A 17200-nucleotide genomic window follows, 5' to 3' on the forward strand; every position below is an offset into this window, starting at 1 on the left:
GGATTGTATCAGGATGGATGCATACCTGAATCAGATTGATCCAAGATCTATATACAGCCAACAATGATGAAATAATCAAGTGTCCTTGGTAGCAATGCTGAGGTTCTGTAACCATGGGACCAGCTACTCCCCCCGCAGAGGGCAGTTTATCTAAAAATTCAAGCACACATAGTGCTGCTGTACTTTCTGTTCGGACAAAGAGTAGCTGTCAAATGCCATAACACTGTAATACTGTGATACGATATGTGCAGTCCAAAGCTGAGGTATGTGGGTACATTATTAAACAATGTCTTGCAGGGATTTTGGTGTGTCGTATAGCGATTTTACTAGTCATTCTTAAAGAGCACCATTTTCTAAATTAAGTTGGTAATCCCATATACATGGATGTGAACAATTTAATCCACCTGTATGGATTCTACTATGAGTGAGATTACATTGTAGTGTAGCCTATATCACGGACATTCAAACAGATTTTCCTGTTTGTTACTGTTTTACTTTACTTTTGCCAGGCTGTAAATACGAATTTGTTCTTAATTGACTTACCTGGTTATATACATTTGTCCACCTCTGTCTACCTCTTGGCATTTTATTCTCAACACTCATCTTTCTGCAAAAAGGTAGACTTTATCACTGCCCAATTAATTCTAACCTAAATGTATATGATTATTTGAAATCTACAGTATGCATGTTAGTAACAATAAAGTCATGAATCTACACACTTACACTTTTTACATTACATCAACACACATTTGTGTTACTTGTAAACACACCAAATGTCAATAACAGCATGTGTTATATCAGTTTGTGCTAGTGACTTTTATATGGAAAAGTAACAGAAAATTGTGTGTGAATATAATACCTCCTCCTCTTCTTGCTCAAGAGTATAAATGCTAAAGCAGTATGTGCAGGAATACATTATCATTATTCTATAACAGCACAATTTCCCAATACATAACTCACACTAGCTGTGTATTCACTCAGAGAAATCACGTTTGTTTGTTTGTATTCCACTAAATAAAATTCATCCCAATGAGATTTCAGCTGCTCAGTTAAAAGAGCTGTCCAGGGCGGATTTCAGCCAGTAAGTGAAAGAGTTGTCCTAGGCAGATTACAGCCACATAAACCCTGACGGAGACCCATTAGACCGAAACGCTAGTCTGATTGACCCATTAAGCCATCGCAAAGCCCTATGCCAGCAGGGAGCCAAAGACAGACAGAGAGAAAGAAAGAAAAAAAGGACAGAAATAGAAAAAAAAATTTGCATTTGACTTGTGCTTTTCTTTTCTGCATGTCTTACAATTCAGACTTCTTTAACCCGAGATTCTGCCTCTGTTCTTCTGATATTAAGATTCCAGGCATGCAATGTATGAAAAAATACATAAAGACAGACAGGGAAAAGAGACGTACACACACACACAAACAAACATATAAATATATATAAAACAAAAACAAACGAGAGTATGGGGAAACCACAGAGCAGAAAATCAGCCTGAGAGACGTAAAGTATCGCAGTGTATTGAGTGTTTCATTGCTCCGTCAGTCTTACATTTCAGACTAATCTCAGCATAATTTTTCTCCTCTCCTCCCCACATTGCGATACCAGACACGTAGCATAATAGAACATGTAGGCCAGATCATGTATGTCACTGCGGCACATTAGGATAATTGATCCATACATAACGTGCCAGACAGCCCCTAAGGGCCGGGGGTTTTCTTCTTCTCCTACACTGGTTCGACTGCACCAAGTTCAAACAAAGGTTAGCGATCTTCAAAAAGATGCTGATTATTATTCCTCTAAGCCTTGATCTCAAATTGCATAAGACAATCAGTGAACGTGTACCTGGGCCAAATCGTATTAGGTTTGACTGTCACGCTTGAACATATAGTTTCAGTAATAGTTCCCCTTTGTAATCTGGAAAGCAGCCCCCCCCCACAAAATACACACAGAGGAATTGTGAGGACAGAGGGAAAGAAGCAATAATGGGAGGCCTAATAGCAACGGCTCTGCCACATCTGGCTTACCAGGAGCTATTGAGGTGAATAATTTAGTGCTGTGAAGAAGCAGAGACATGGCCATGAATGCAGAAGCAAAGGAGTGTGGATCAAGTCACAGGTATAGTGTTATAGCACATAAGGCTGTTTGTTACCTGCTAGGAACAACAAAAATAGAAATAAAGGCATGTTTCTGCATGTAGACTGTACAGCATATGAACACGTGAAACCACACATGTAACTTTTCCTTTTCCAGTTTCAAACACCAGGACACCACATACTCTCCAACCCTTGGAGAACAGCGGGAGGACAGCAAAGGAGGAATTGAAATTCACATTTGCATGTGGATCCAAGTATCTACAGTTGTAGAAGTCACAGTTCTGTATGCATTAGGGGGAGAAATTAACAGGACTTCGGGCAAAAATACCTTTCAAAGTTCATAAAATGCTCTTGGAATCAAAAATAAGGGGGCAAAAAATGTCCCCCGATAATGAAAGTACCATTTCATCCTGTTCTTTTTTATTTTACTTTATCTTTTGAGTCAAAGTCAAGTCAAATTTTCACATGTGAATGCAACTACTGTCCCCCGTGGACCACAGTAGATTAGGACCCTTTGACCAGTCGGATCTTTCCGGTGCATTCTGGGTGAGAAAAATTGAGTCGCCTTTGACCAGCAAACAACTGAGCATGCAGCCTGAAGCAGTAGAAAATGTCTCTGATTATTAGGCTACTCTTTATGTGATGCCATGTTAGGATTTAAATGAAACAAACCTTATCGGCACAGATGGAGTATTTGTCTGACAATATAGAATGCAAATGTATTGTTTCATAGATCAATAAAGGACCAAAATGGCCCTTAAAATTTGTTCCCCAAGAGGAACTTTTTGGACAATTCTGTAATGGTAATGCAGGGTGGGAGGATTTCTATTATGGCTGCTGCTGTATAACTTTATGCATGTTTGGACAGATGCAGTAACATCAAGCGATCAACACAGCAGGCTGGACTGTGGAAAATATGTTACATTTTGTGGTTTCTTGAGGCATGTTGAGGCATAATGGAGCAAAGTGCTTAATACTTTTAGAGATCCATTATATGATTTAACTCTATGTACCTGTATGCGCTGAATTTCCACACTGCACACATTTCCACATTTTCAGTATACATCAGCATATTTCCCTAGAGATGATTGGAGCTCTCTTGTAAGTGCAGCAGAACAGATATTGACTGGTAATCTCCACTGATTCAACACAGTGTCAAGCCTTGCTAGGATCAGAGAGACACTCATACCCACAGTGAACACTGATAGATATTCCAGTGTGCTCACATATCGTTATGAGCGATGTTTGAAAAATTTAATTCTCCAGAGCAATAGTTTTGGCAACACTGTGACTTAGCCCAACTTTCCGGAAGGCAGTGCCTGTAACTGAGGGATAGCGTTTGGTTAATAATTCAACATCACTTTGCTGTCCAGCATACAGTATCTCCAGAAACCAAAAAGTATTGCAGTACACCAGTTTCCTTGTAGAATAATGCAACACTCACAGCAGTGAGCATATAGAAGCTTAAACTGGGGACAGGAATTACTCTGCACATGAGAAAAATACTATTCCACTTCTTCCCATGCCAGACTCGAGCTTCCAGGCAGCAGAGAGATTTCCTGTCTCTTAACAGTTTGTACTTATTAATTAATAGTTTGAAACCATTTTGCTATCTCCTAAATGAGACTTTTGAAGCACAAAAGTTTTATCATGAGACAACTTATAAGGATTCAAATGTTCATTTGCAGTTCTGTCAGCTAAATAACTAAAATGATAAAATGTATCATCCCACACACACACACACACACACACACACACACACACAATGAATTAAATGAAATTGAATGGGAGGTCATAACTTTACCCATATTCAGGAATTCAATTTTATTAGCTCACTAAGCACACTGGAAGACTTTTTATCTCACAGGAACTCAAGCGATCTATCAAATCAAAACTGGTGAACAGCCAGACTCAGCTTGCTTCCTCTCACGTCGCTGTTGGTTCTCATTGGCTATTGGCTGTTTCCACTCTTGAAATGAATGAATGTGTGACCCCCCACACACTTCAGGACTTGTTCCAGACACTTTGGGTGGTCAAACATGGTTGATTTTATTGGGGCGGCTCAGCTCAGTCTGCGAGTCGATCAGTGTGGTTAGGATTGAATCTGCAAACCCCTCACACTACCTGATAATCTTTGCATCCAATCAGAAATTCTCCTCCAATTGTCAGGATAGACAAATCTGGTGTAAATTGGCCCGATAATCCTCTAGTGTGTCCCCCTAAGTCTGAGAGAAGTACTTTGCAGCCAAGTGCAAAATTAGCCACCCTGGCCAACATTTGAATGGGGTTTCATTAATGAAGTTGGCATGCAAATGGCGGCTAAATAACCCCACCAGACTAATGCCCTAAATCCCTAAATCCATCCTGCTCAGGTTATGTGACGTTTACAGTGTAAAGCTGCACTTATCAATTCACGCTACACTGTTTTTTGTTCCTCCATGTATCACGCATAATATATCAGATACCACTCATCAGATTTTGACAAATCTTGGAGGAATGATGCATCTCACCATTGCTATTCGATATTCAAAGTTACACAGATTAGTCCAAATGGAGTGCTACATTGTTTGTTCGTTTGTCGGTCTATGTGTCACGTGCGATATCTCAGACATCACTGATCTGATATTGACAAAAAAGGCTACAATTACAAAAAAAGGCTATATATTTGTCACTGATTGACCATGAAGGGGACTGCACCATTAGTGGGGGATGACATGTTTAATGTTGCCTTGTAAGTACCGTGTCTATGCCTGTTTTATTGTTTTATGTACTGATTATGCCTATCACACAACTGCCACATGACAATTTTGGTATTTTTATTTTTCTTACTTCAACTGAAAGTTTACATGGTTCTTCATGTGCTGTGTGAGTTTCATGACCCGTGGGCCTGTTTCTAACATTACTGTATAAATTTAGAAATACATGATGTATTGTTAGTAGTAGTAGTACTTCCTACATTATTGTTATATGTATATATATAGGAGACTACAAATTGTATAACTACTAAATATAACTCTATATGTGTTATGTGTAAGAATGTCTTTGTGGGAGCTCCCCTGTTGTTGGTTTGATCCACTAATTAAGCACCTGGGTAGGATGGTATATAAGGAGTGACTGTGTGGGGATACAAGGCTGTTTTGGGTAATGCTGCTTGGGCTGGTGGTAGCACCTGTGAAGAAGCTCTGCTTGAATAAATGTGCCTCACCATGGGCTTAAAAAGAAGTTGATCGGCCTCCTGCCTCCTCACTGAATCGCCAGTATCGGCCAACTTCACACATGACCATCAATGACCATCAAAATATGCGTCATTGTTGAAAACACTTACTTTTTCCAAATACCGTACATGATTTTTACTAGAATAACAGTGCTATGTTTTTCATGCATTCTGCACTCACGTTAAGCTGCAGGGTCTCCATCCACTGTCCGATGACCCGGTAGCCCGGCCCGGTCACGTTGTTCCACTGGTACTGGAACAGATCGTAGCGCCCAGGAGCGTCGCCATTACGGTTGAACGTCACTGACGTACCAGCACTTCCTGTGGGGGAAGAATAGTCAGTTACTAGATCAATCAATCAATCAAACTACATTTCATATCTCTAGTCATAGAAAAAAATCAAGTTTCCTTAATAGCGAGAGCCTTAAGCTCTTTTTATAGAACGTAATGTAAGCGCAAAATGCAGTGGCGCTCACATTTAAATTTTTTGACTTCTGCGTTGATGTGTGCCTAGCATGTTGTTGAAATCAGGTACACAGGCTGGCAGTGTTTAAAAAAAATCATATTGCCCCAAAACAACACATAGAAGAGAGGAACAGGAAGCAGACGTGATAACAATCGACAAAAGGAATGACAAAAAGAATCATGATCGCCACTATGATCAACCAATCAGAGTGTGCGACTCTGCGTAGAGTTGAGACTCTTGGGCAGGCTCCAACACCTAAGCGGAGACCCAAAATATCTGTAAATATCAACAGTTTACGTGCAGAGACACTATTTTCATTAAAGTATAAAATGCCCTTTATATGTATCCACAAGAAGAAAATCTATGAAAGCAGCATGGCTCAGAAAGGACTCTACCCCTGGTTAGGTATAAACACTGGTTAGGCATAGTTTGTGCAGCAATTGATTGCCCATAGTTTGAATGTGAATGTGAATGTCTATCTGTGTTCGCCCTGCAATGGACCAGCTACCTGTCCAAGTTGTCTCCCTGCCTTCTGCCTAATGCATGCTGGGATAGTCTCATCTGACCCTTAAGAGGATTAAGCAGGTGGATAGAATGAATGAATGAATGAACAAGCAGTCAATTATGTAGATATTTTCTGAGCTTGTTTGTTTTTGTTTGAATATCCAGTGTTACGGACAAGGCATGGCAAACAGCAGACAGACCTGACAATTTATCCCGGTGTTTTGACACTCATATCTTTCTCTGAGATTCTCTAGCTGTTCTGCATGTCACAACTCAACAGCATCCTCTCTCTGGATGGGTTGGCTCTCTGACCTCCCAGTCCTCTCTGCCTGTATGTTGTTTCTGCACCCTGAGCTTTTTCTTCTTTTATTATTCCTCTGTTCTTTTCATTCTGCGATGCTAGGAGGCCCCCTCAAAGACACTCTGTTTATTTACTTTGGCTCATCTCTCTTTGGTGTGGGCCAGGAGTCTCTTTCAAGTCTGTATTGAATTTAGAAGGAGAGGGGGAGAGAGAGAGAGAGATGGGGGGGGGGGGGGGGGGGGATGAGAGAGATGTAGTAGAAAGAGTAGAAAGGGAGACTGACAGAGAAAGAGCAGGAGGGGGAAAGAAAAAGAGAGAGACATAGGGGAGGGGGCAGAGAGTGTTTAGCTTCTTCTGCTCAATATCAAATGCAGAGGAAGGAGAATGCAGAGATATCCTTAGGTCAGAATAGCTATTTTGGCAGGGAAGTGTACTTATTATTGCAGGTTCTTCCTTTCTTCCCATTGGTAGCTGTTATCCAATAATGCCTGACAACCAGCACCAGCTAAAGACTGGATCACTAACTTCTTTTTCGCAAATGTTTTTCTCCAAAGTTTGCTGTTGTGCACTACCTTGATGATTAATTGCCAACACTTGTGTATTCAGAGGCTCTCATCTGAGTCCTCTAGCCTTTTGTTTTGTATTTATTACATCTTCATTTTTCATGTGTTCATGTTGGGCAGCAGGGTTGAATGCATGTCTGTGTGTATGCCTGCGTGTATATGCCTGTACAGTGATATGTGCAAAGAAGTGTGACAGAGGTATAGAGGTGAACGCTTAAAGTTTGTGTGCGTGCGCATGAAGTATTATCCATGTACAGTATGTGAGCATATACGTGTGTGTGTGTGTGTGTGTATGTGAGTGCATGCGTGCATCTATTAGTGTGAGCGTGTCTAAGGCGACATTCGTGCTGGCTCTACTCATTCACTTGGGCATACTAAGCGCATTAGCTCAACACAATCATTCCACCAACCATGCAAGGGTAGAGGCAAACTGCCAACAGAGATAATACAAGAATGACTTCTCTCCATGAGTTAGACATAAAGAGACTAACCCTAACCCCAGTGTGCTCTCTATCCAGCAACTAAAATGTATAATGAGTTTGATATTGAGCCTATGACCAAGAGATAACTATATTCACACAAAGTGTACAGAAATAGCTGTGTTGATCTAAGTCAGCAATTAAACTCAAAGGCTGGAGTTCAATATTCGGTGCACATTCTTTCATTGTATCCTATGGTAGCCAAGTGTTGAAAAGCATGCCTTCCAAGTGCTGGGAGTGGTGTGCAACACACACTGTTAGAGGTTGAACCTGGTTAAACTTCTACACGCAGGCTGTGACAGGTAATGTAAAGGCAGTATAGCATGCACAATTGCCAACTAGCCTATATTAACTACAGTGATAGCCATCAAAAAATCTCCCCACTTCTTAAAGGTTGTAGATACAGCTGCATAGGCATGCTGTCATGCAACAGCTCACTTTGAAACTAGTACTTGAAGACTACTGTTAGTTCCTACTGATGGCTTTAAAAGGAGCAACATTTTACCATTATGCACAATTAATCTCAGAGGTGGAGCAACAGTGCAGTAGTGCAGTAAGCATGCAGTAAGATGTGAAACTTCAAAAATGGCTTCATGTGTAGCTCTCTGGTTCGATTCACATCTCAAATCCTCAAATCTGATCTCACTTATCCTAGACCAGAGATTGGAAGCAGTAATCTTCCAAGAAGGGGAGCACTCATCTAGGATCACAGTTCTATAGAAATTTAAAAAGCAAACTGGGCTATGTCAGCACTCCTATTCTAAGTGCTTTACACATCCAGCTCCAGTACACTTCAATTGTAATTACAAAAGAAAAAAAAGCTGTATTTTCTAAAGCACCTCAGCCACACTGAAATTCCAAACATTAAGGTTTCATTCAGACTGCACAATCAAAGTAATATAGTCTAGCTGCTGCTGCTGCTGCTGCTGCTGAGGATGATGATGAAGATGATGGTGATGTTTTGGACTTATAAAGAGCTTTTTAAAGTGGCAGGTTGAGGAAAGATTAAAGCAAGGTAGGACTTATGGTAGACTTGATATTCAAACATACTCTCACATTCCAGTAAAAATATTCTTTGATATACTGCAATCAAAACGTATATATAGTCTACCATGAAATAATCACATTGCACATATACCACACATATACATGGACACACACACACACACACACACACACACACACACACACCCAGACAGCATAAATATATTTTTTGCCACAGTGATCAAAAGTTATCAGATCAAATCATTCAGACGAAGGCATGCAAAGTGAAAAGTACGTGCAGTGTCAAGCTATATTGACAAAAAAGAGAGAAAAACAAAGATGAAAGGAAATGGAATGATGGTGCGTGATAAATACATGCTGCGCTCTCTCCTGGAGAACATAAAAGCCTAATCCATGGTCTACTGAACTGTAAAAATTCAAGGATTGAAACAAATGGAAGAAAACCATTTGATTCTTATGAATATGAACCATATGGTTTATTAGATTACTTAAACAATGTATCATGTTATGCAGTAGATTGTGTAAAATGCTATAATTTTAATGATGATAATAATTTTGTCAACCACATAGAATTTAATTAAATTTTATGCTATTGTTTTTTAGATTTCAGAGATATTTAATCATAAACAGAGTCATTGCTGTGGTGTTGATGACACGCCTGGATACATACAGTAAGTAGGTAATGGTAACATGCACCTTAAAATGTGAAGTTTAGAGAAAAAGGGTAAAACATTAGTATGCATAAAGCTTTTAATCCTTTTTTTTTATCTCCCCTCTGGGCTGTACAGATAGTTTCAAGAACCCTTTGAAAAAGTGGCTTTGACGTCGGTTGGAAAAACTTCAAGTGATGTTGCTACTTCTCATTTTATGTCCGTGAGTTAAATCATAAACGCTTTCAAGAATAAACAAATGAACCAGGAGAACAAACACTTTGTATTGTGATTAAACACTGTTTAATGTGTACACTGTAATGTTTTGTTTAATTACTAGCAAAATGACAGTGAACAGTGACATGAGAATCAAACTTGTGTGATTAATGAAATGAATCAAAAATCCCACAGAAATTCCTGATAGGTGTGAACTTCTTCCATTTCTTATTCTATATTACTTGACCTGCATCTAGAGCACAATCTGGAGCTGGTCTAAATCCAATTACTCACTCTTTCAATGAACAGGCAACTGATTTTAATCAATACTCATAGCTGCTGCATCCAATACAGCAAGCTAGACCGACAACTGGGATCACAGAGAAATGGATTCTCAATTTGAAATATAACTGGCAGTTAATGGCAGTTTCAAAGTGCTAAAAGCCTTGTAGTATGACAGTCTGACTGGTGTCTAACTGGTGTTGTTGGGTAACACTTCCCTTCGCTCAATTAGTCATTCTTCCCATGACCAGACAACTGTCTTAGATCAATACTAGGGTTAATAGCTACCACAGGCAACATAGACCAACCTCTTGATATAAAATGGATTTTGTTTCTGAATCGATATTTGGGTCGTGTTTGTTAAAATGGGGATGTGGGAACAACAAATGGAAAGAAGTCTTCTCTCTCTGGTAGAAAATGGAGAGTGCTGAGTATTTGTTATGTGAATCTAGTGTACACTGAGGGGTGAATTCACAAAAGGACTGCAATGCTTTTGCAGCCCTTGAACCATCACAAAAAATCTGAAAACAATGTGTGATTCGCAAACCACCTGCAGTGGGCGGAAAGCACACTTAATTGCGCTGCCAAGGAAATAGCAACAAAGTGCGCCGTGACTGTTCATGCATATTTAAATTAAGTTTTCCATATGCATTTCAGCGTAAAATGACCCCTTTCTATGCAAATGAAGTTCATTACAGGATGCATCCAGAAGCAAATTCCTAATATTGAGTTGCACCCCCCTTTTGGATAATCCATGTCTTAATTAACCTAAATCTTTCTTTCTTTCTCCCCTTTAATTCCATCATGATGGAAATGGGTTTAAAAGATAAAATCAATAAGGGATCACAGCCTTCACCTGGATTCACCTGGTCAGTCAAGTGAATGCTTGTTTCATTGTGAGTAAAACATAACTTTGTGTTGTCACAGTTGAAACATAATCACTGACATGAATAAAAACATTTCCATTATGTATCATGAATAATACAAACTTATCTTTGAATTCATGAGTGTTTTTTTTTGCATACAACATGCAGAGGTAACGTTCTATTAGGAGTGCTGAAATGCTGCAGGCAGATCTTTTTTATTTGTAATTAATAAGACTGCAAAATAAGTGAGTGAGCAGTTTAACTGCCACTTTCATTTTAAATTAGTTTGCTAATTACTTGATAAAATAATCTCTCTAGGGGGGCAGATTTCCGAGGTTTTGCTTCATGCATTAAAACTATAAAATATGCAAAGTATATTATGAATAGCATAGGTAATATTGATAATAGCTCATTAGGAAAATGGAAAAATGTAATCTTTACAAAAGCAGTTAATAGTTATGGTTAATGTTCAACAAATGTCATGTTTTATGCTCAAGTCATCTATGAGATAACACCCCTGCACTGTCTCTCTCACATGGTGCAGCAGGTGTGGCATGTCTGCCTACCAACAGCCTGTCAAGGTGTAACATGACATGTTACACCTTGACATCATTCGAATCCTGCTACTCAACAGTCCACTATCCACAGATCCTGAGAGTGCATCGCAAATGGACTCACTCTCATAAATTCTTGGCATACATATTCATGTCTGAATTTGTTCATGATGTTAAGGCACAGAAAAGGACAGGAAGGTTTACCCGGAACCCTGCGCACCTGGACACCCATTCAAACTTTCCTTGGGGAGATGCGACCAGTCAATTAAAAGACATCAAGCAATCTATGACCTTTATTGACTTCTATCAGCGACCAGTTAGGAACTGCAACAACAACAGACAGGTCTCAAGTACACCCCCCACAACCCCCACCCCTCCTGTCCCCCTCCCCTGTGATTGACACATAAACAATAAAGTCGCATTTTCACAATAGAGACGAGTAAGCAAGCTAATTAGAGCAGAGATACAACAGAAACGTGAAGAAGTAATATATCAGGATGCAAAATATGGAAAAAAATTCTGCTTTGCCATTTGCTTTTTTGGCTCGGTCGCAGAACCGTCCTTTCAGCGGTTGAAAATGCAAATAGGTGGCGGGAGGAAATGAAAGTCCTCGCAGAGGTTTTGTTCCAAAACAGAGAGTACAGTCCGGAAAGTGAGTTTTGAAAGCCATAAATCTCACCACCTGGCAACGTAACCATGGAGACCGAGACGGAGACCATCCATCACCCCACCTGTTACAATACCTGTACACTAAGGCACTTCCTCAGAAATGTAAATTCTTCAATTTCTGTTTTCAATTTTATTCTTTTCAGCTCAAGTTCCTCATGGTGAACTGGGCAGTATATTCCGTGATGCCAGTAAACACTAGGTTTGCTCCGTCTCATGTGAGAGGCATCCATCAACCTTTCCCTTTCCCTTTTTCCCTTAAAAGACTGGGTGATATCTACGTCGTCACCTGTCTGCCATGTAAATAAGGTGCCCCGTGTAAAAAAAAGGTGTGACATTCTGAAAGGCGTTATCACGGCTCACACAACCGCCCGTTTACTGCATGAACAACCACCAACAGAGGCAAAGCCTTGTTGTCTGTCAATTTGTCAAATACATCCTCTGTTAACTACAGAGTAAACATCCCCTGCAGCCTCATCCCCCTTCACTGTAATAACACTGTGAAACAAGCTGTGTAGTCAAAACACTGGTACACATGGCGATGTCGGCTGAGATGTTGCATGTTGGCCTAATGGAGTTTCACAGCCGCTCCGACGCCGGATTTAGCCAGCATATCTAGAAAAATCACAGGAGCTGTTTGAGCTCTAGCAGATATACTGTCCTTTGCCCAACACAAGACTGAAATGGCTTAATGAGTAGTGTTGTCATCTATTGCGCTGGCAGGCACAGTTCTTATGGTGTGGACTAAAAATACTCACACAGAAGATAATCTACTGTCCTTTCTAGTGTGAACAACCATAACATTATTGAGTGGTTTCTAGACACATTTTTAGTTTTTTAAAAGACTGGATGGTGATTTTTGAGTCAAGTTGCCATCACAGCTGTAACACGGACATGTATTTTGCAGTACATTACATCATACAGTATACATTTAAGTCCAGTGTATTGCATCACACAGCACCTTGAGCGATTTAAATTAGTAAAAGTCCATGAAGAGCCAGAAATCCCAGAATTATTTTTTTTTTGTCAGTATTTCCATTCAAGAGTTCCATTCAAATATGAAATGTAATAAAGCTGCACAAAGCAGCTTTGCATGTAGGTGGCTCCAAATGGCAATGAGAGGTAACTATTTGATAAATTTGAACTTCAATACCCAGAAATCATTTAACGTGACATCAGTAAACTGCACACAGGACAGTAAGGTGGTCAGTCTGTGGTCGTGTTACCAAAAGATACCAAAGGGACGAGAGAAGAAAAGATCTAACTTTGGTGAGTCAAGCTCGCTCTGCTGTTTAGGAGACAGTTTTGTATTTCACTGTTATGTTTCGATTTGTCACTTGCTGTGGTTGGAGATACATGCCCAACACTAGAATTTTATTTAGGCAAACAGAGTGAATCTATGGGGTCTCAATTACGGTGGGATGGGATGCTTTTCTCTGTTCTCTGTTCTGTTATAATTCAGTGTAGTTTGCATAAAAACTTTGCCTAGTGTAGCTTAATCTATTCCTCTGAAACTAAAACCGATTCTCAGCATCATAACACAACAGCAACAGCAAGCAGCAGTATGTGCTCCAAAGAGACAGAAACACAACCATATATGGCAGTGTTCTTCCTTCACTCTGTGCTGGGACCCAAAAATCCCAAAATAGATCATGAGCCTTGATCTGTGGGGTCCACACATGGCAAGAGGATTAGTCTGCTTTAAAGAGCCTGGGTCTCAAGGCGAGAACCGAGGCTTTGATATAGGACAGCTCCATATGTGACATGATGGAGGGCAAGATTAGTGTAAAAGATACATAACATTAAGACCATTATCCAGAGGCAATATTATGAGCCAGTTTTGTCAGCTAGCAGTGTTTTTTAAGTTCTGCTCTGGTTCCTTATTGCTATAGATTGATGAGGAAGAAATGGAAAAGTACCTATACTAAGCAGCATTCCTATATGCTCACTTAATATGTAACATTCGACCCATATTTACACCTGGAGTGCCTACAACTCAGGAATACTGAATCTGCTTCATAATTATAAGATTACACTAAAGTAGCATCTTGTGTGTTTTTCACAAGTGGCCTTGACATTATAATAACTTGCCTTCTACAAGAAGGTGGTCACCTCTTATTACTCATCTCCTTAAAGTGCTAGAACTATAATTATCATTGGTTGTTCAGTCTTGCTCATATGACCTTATAACTTTATTATATTCTATTTGTATTAACATAATCATGAATATTCAGCACTATACAACTCTGTGTAACCATCCAGATTTTGAGTTCCTTGGCTTCCAACGCGCAGATTGAATAAACCTGTCAAACTGCCACTCTCTTGTCCTGAGTTTTCTTCCACAAGATTTAGATTTCATCCCTAGTGAACCTACTCAGAAATTCACCCACGTATCTCAACCTTGGAGCACAATGCAAAGCATAATGGATGGATGGATGGACTGCACTTATATAGCGCTTTTATCCAAAGCGCCCTACAACACGTGCCTACATTCACCCATTCACACACACTTCGAGAGCAATTTGGGGTTCAGTAATTTGCCCAAGGACACTTCGACATGCGGACTGGAGGAGCCGGGGATCGAACCACCGACCTTCTGATTAGTGGACGATCCGCGCTACCTCCTGAGCCACAGCCGCCCCATGTCACATAACATAACATGTCACAGTGCACAGACAGCATGTTTTATCACCTCCATAAACACAACACCATCAGTCCACTCACCGTTGAAGCTGACGCTGCGGATGTACTTGAGGAGTTTCTTCCCTCCAGCCAGGTCCATGTCGGGGCAGATCCCAGAATACTCCGGACACAGGTCTCTCTGCATGTTGTGGAGAGCGTGGGCCATGGCGTACACCGCATCGATCACAAACTGGACCTTCCCCTCCTGCTCGTACTTGGAATCGAGTCCAATACGCTCCTGACCTGAAGGAGGCAGAGGGACAAGTCGGTGACTGATTGACTCAGTATTTACAGGTTAAAATGTTGGTTTTGGTTACAAATCCACTGCTTTTTCCACCGTTTTTATTTTGTCTGTTTTTTGTCTGTCTGTTTTTTTTTTGTATGTTTCTGTACTTTGTCATGCATATTGGTTTGAGGTGTGCCTTGCAGCAAGCCAGACTCCCCATTTGTGACAATAAAGCCTTGAGATTCAACAAATTGTTGCAAATAACCAGAGTCCAGTCTCACGCCTTCTTAGATCATTTGTAGTCTCTGTCATAATTCATCCCATAATAGGCCCTATGTAATATTTGGATACTTATTAATGTCATTGTAATTATGAAAATGACAGAACTGTAATTTAAAGGATCACTTAAATACCGTAATATATTTCACCGCCCTGCTTTCCGCCTTCAGAATAATGACAGTGATTTGCGGTTCTCCCAGCTGAAAGGAGCCACAAAGACTATTGGCTTTCTTAGCGTCTTATGGTCCAACATGTCCAGTAGCTATAACACCTGTACAGAGAGCTTCACAATTTCTCAGCAGTAACCCTCGCACTCTATAGTGAAACTGAAACATCACACCACTTTGAACATACAGTATGTGGTAAGCAGGTGTGAAATTGAGCATGGAGAGAGGTGAGGAGCAGCCTGATGAGACAACGAGTGGCACCATTTCCCACTCCCTCATATGAGTTCACTGTTCTCCCAGTGGGTACTGAATCCTGGTGGAACAAGACTGGAGCCCGTCTCAGCAGAGAAGACGAGAATGTCTGAAGTTATGTATTCCCAAAGGAGGGTCAGTATACAGTGTATCGAGTATACAGACCACTGAATCAGTTTGCTGATATATCGAGCCGATATTGGCCTTTTGTTAAATACCAGATATCGGTGATGGACCACATGACCGATATCTGGTATTTAACAAAAGGCCAATATCGGCTCAATGCAGGTTCCTCCCTAAACACAGCAACATAAAACCAGTCTCGAAAAGCGGCAATTAAATTTTATTTTCTTTGCACATTATTTATTCATTTAAATGTTCAGTAATGTTTTTTTGTGAATTAATTTGTCGTTTAAAGGCAGTAATCTGTTCCAGTTTCCCTGCCATTGCCTTAAACCCTGAAACCCTGAAATAATTTCAACATTCCATGGTTTCCATGGAGAGTTTTAGTGTCCCGTGGTCTAAATGCTGGTGTTTACAAGGATAGGATTCTGTAGGGAAACAGTGGAAAAACACATTTTTTGGCATGAAATAGAACCATTTCAAGATATTGAATATTGGCACAAAATACTGGACTTCTCTAATACTACTATCTGCACTGAACTTCAAAAACCCATAAAACTGGATTGTGTATCAGAAAATCAATGAAGGCCGCTCTGGTTGAACTCTCCCTGTCAACCCTTTTCCTGTGTGCGTTCATCCCTGCTGTCACACAATATTATTCCAATACTAATACAGTTGTGACAACATCCTGCAACATTATGATATTAAATTGTAATCCCATTTGTGCGGTCCTGCTAGTAGTAGCATGATGGAACAGAGCAGAGATGTTATGGCGAGTCTTATCTAGGCATTTTAATAGACACATTATCTCCAGTTGTTAACCCACCTCATCTAAACCCCTGTGTCTCTGAACCTTGAGAAGTTGTACAGAATTACAATGCAAGTCAAGGTGGTTGAGTTCAAATAATAATAAAACAGGACTATAATGATATGCTGTGATGATTCAGATGTCTAAAAAGCTGTGATGACAATGAAAGGGATAGATGAATAAATACCCGGCTTAGTGGGGTAGATTGTAGCAAATATCAGCATGATGGAGAGTTAGTTAGACTTGTTCTTATGGTGTTGCATGGGGCCAGCGGAAGCATTATGCAGCAAAATGCAAAATAACTTAAGCAGTTTAAATGCCGACAGCTGTGGGGCCCAACTTTCATAAAATGCAGAGCAGAGTGGGTTCTTAAAAAAAAAACGACTACAAAGACTTTGATAATTCACATGTCTTTAAAAGTGGCCAACAGTTTTTCTATGGGCTCCCTGTGCTTTAGACTCTACTTCAAAGATTAATTTATTACATTTTGGCATCATTTATGCGGATTTTCATGAGTTCTGTAAAAGGTTACACTGTTTAAATTTATTTTAGTTTGTCATTTAATAGATGGTGCCAGAAGTATTACCATCAGGTTTATCCGGACAGTTTAACAGCAATATTATCTCCCTTACCTTGGCTGCCTCTCTCTCTCTCTCTCTCTCTCTCTCTCTCTCTCTATCTCGCTCTCTCTCTCTCTCTCTCTCTCTTTGTGTCATACTGGCTACTCTCAGAGAATTATACTGAAGGTCAAAAGCATGGTTCACAAAGCAGACAGAGTGGATTCAGAAACAATGCTGATGTGAGCT

At 40.1% G+C, this 17200-nt stretch overlaps 1 protein-coding gene across 1 annotated transcript in view; it reads right to left on the reverse strand.

Annotated features, from left to right (window-relative positions):
* LOC139667904 (metabotropic glutamate receptor 7-like) overlaps positions 1 to 17200 on the reverse strand; it is a gene marked incomplete at its 3' end in the record, with an annotated part of 112846 nt that overhangs the window by 16346 nt on the left and 79300 nt on the right. The window contains exons 5-6 of the mRNA XM_071547391.1: positions 14582 to 14782; positions 5487 to 5626 (exon numbers count right to left, since the gene is read on the reverse strand). Coding sequence (XP_071403492.1) covers positions 5487 to 5626; positions 14582 to 14782 — 341 coding nt within the window. The remainder of the gene's footprint in view (positions 1 to 5486; positions 5627 to 14581; positions 14783 to 17200) is intronic.

The sequence above is a fragment of the Centroberyx affinis genome, unplaced genomic scaffold (genome assembly GCF_046629955.1).
Source record: "Centroberyx affinis isolate AG114_WGS23_722 - 3 ecotype Tasmania unplaced genomic scaffold, CSIRO-AGI_Caff_v1 ptg005877l_1, whole genome shotgun sequence".
Lineage (NCBI taxonomy): Eukaryota > Metazoa > Chordata > Actinopteri > Beryciformes > Berycidae > Centroberyx > Centroberyx affinis.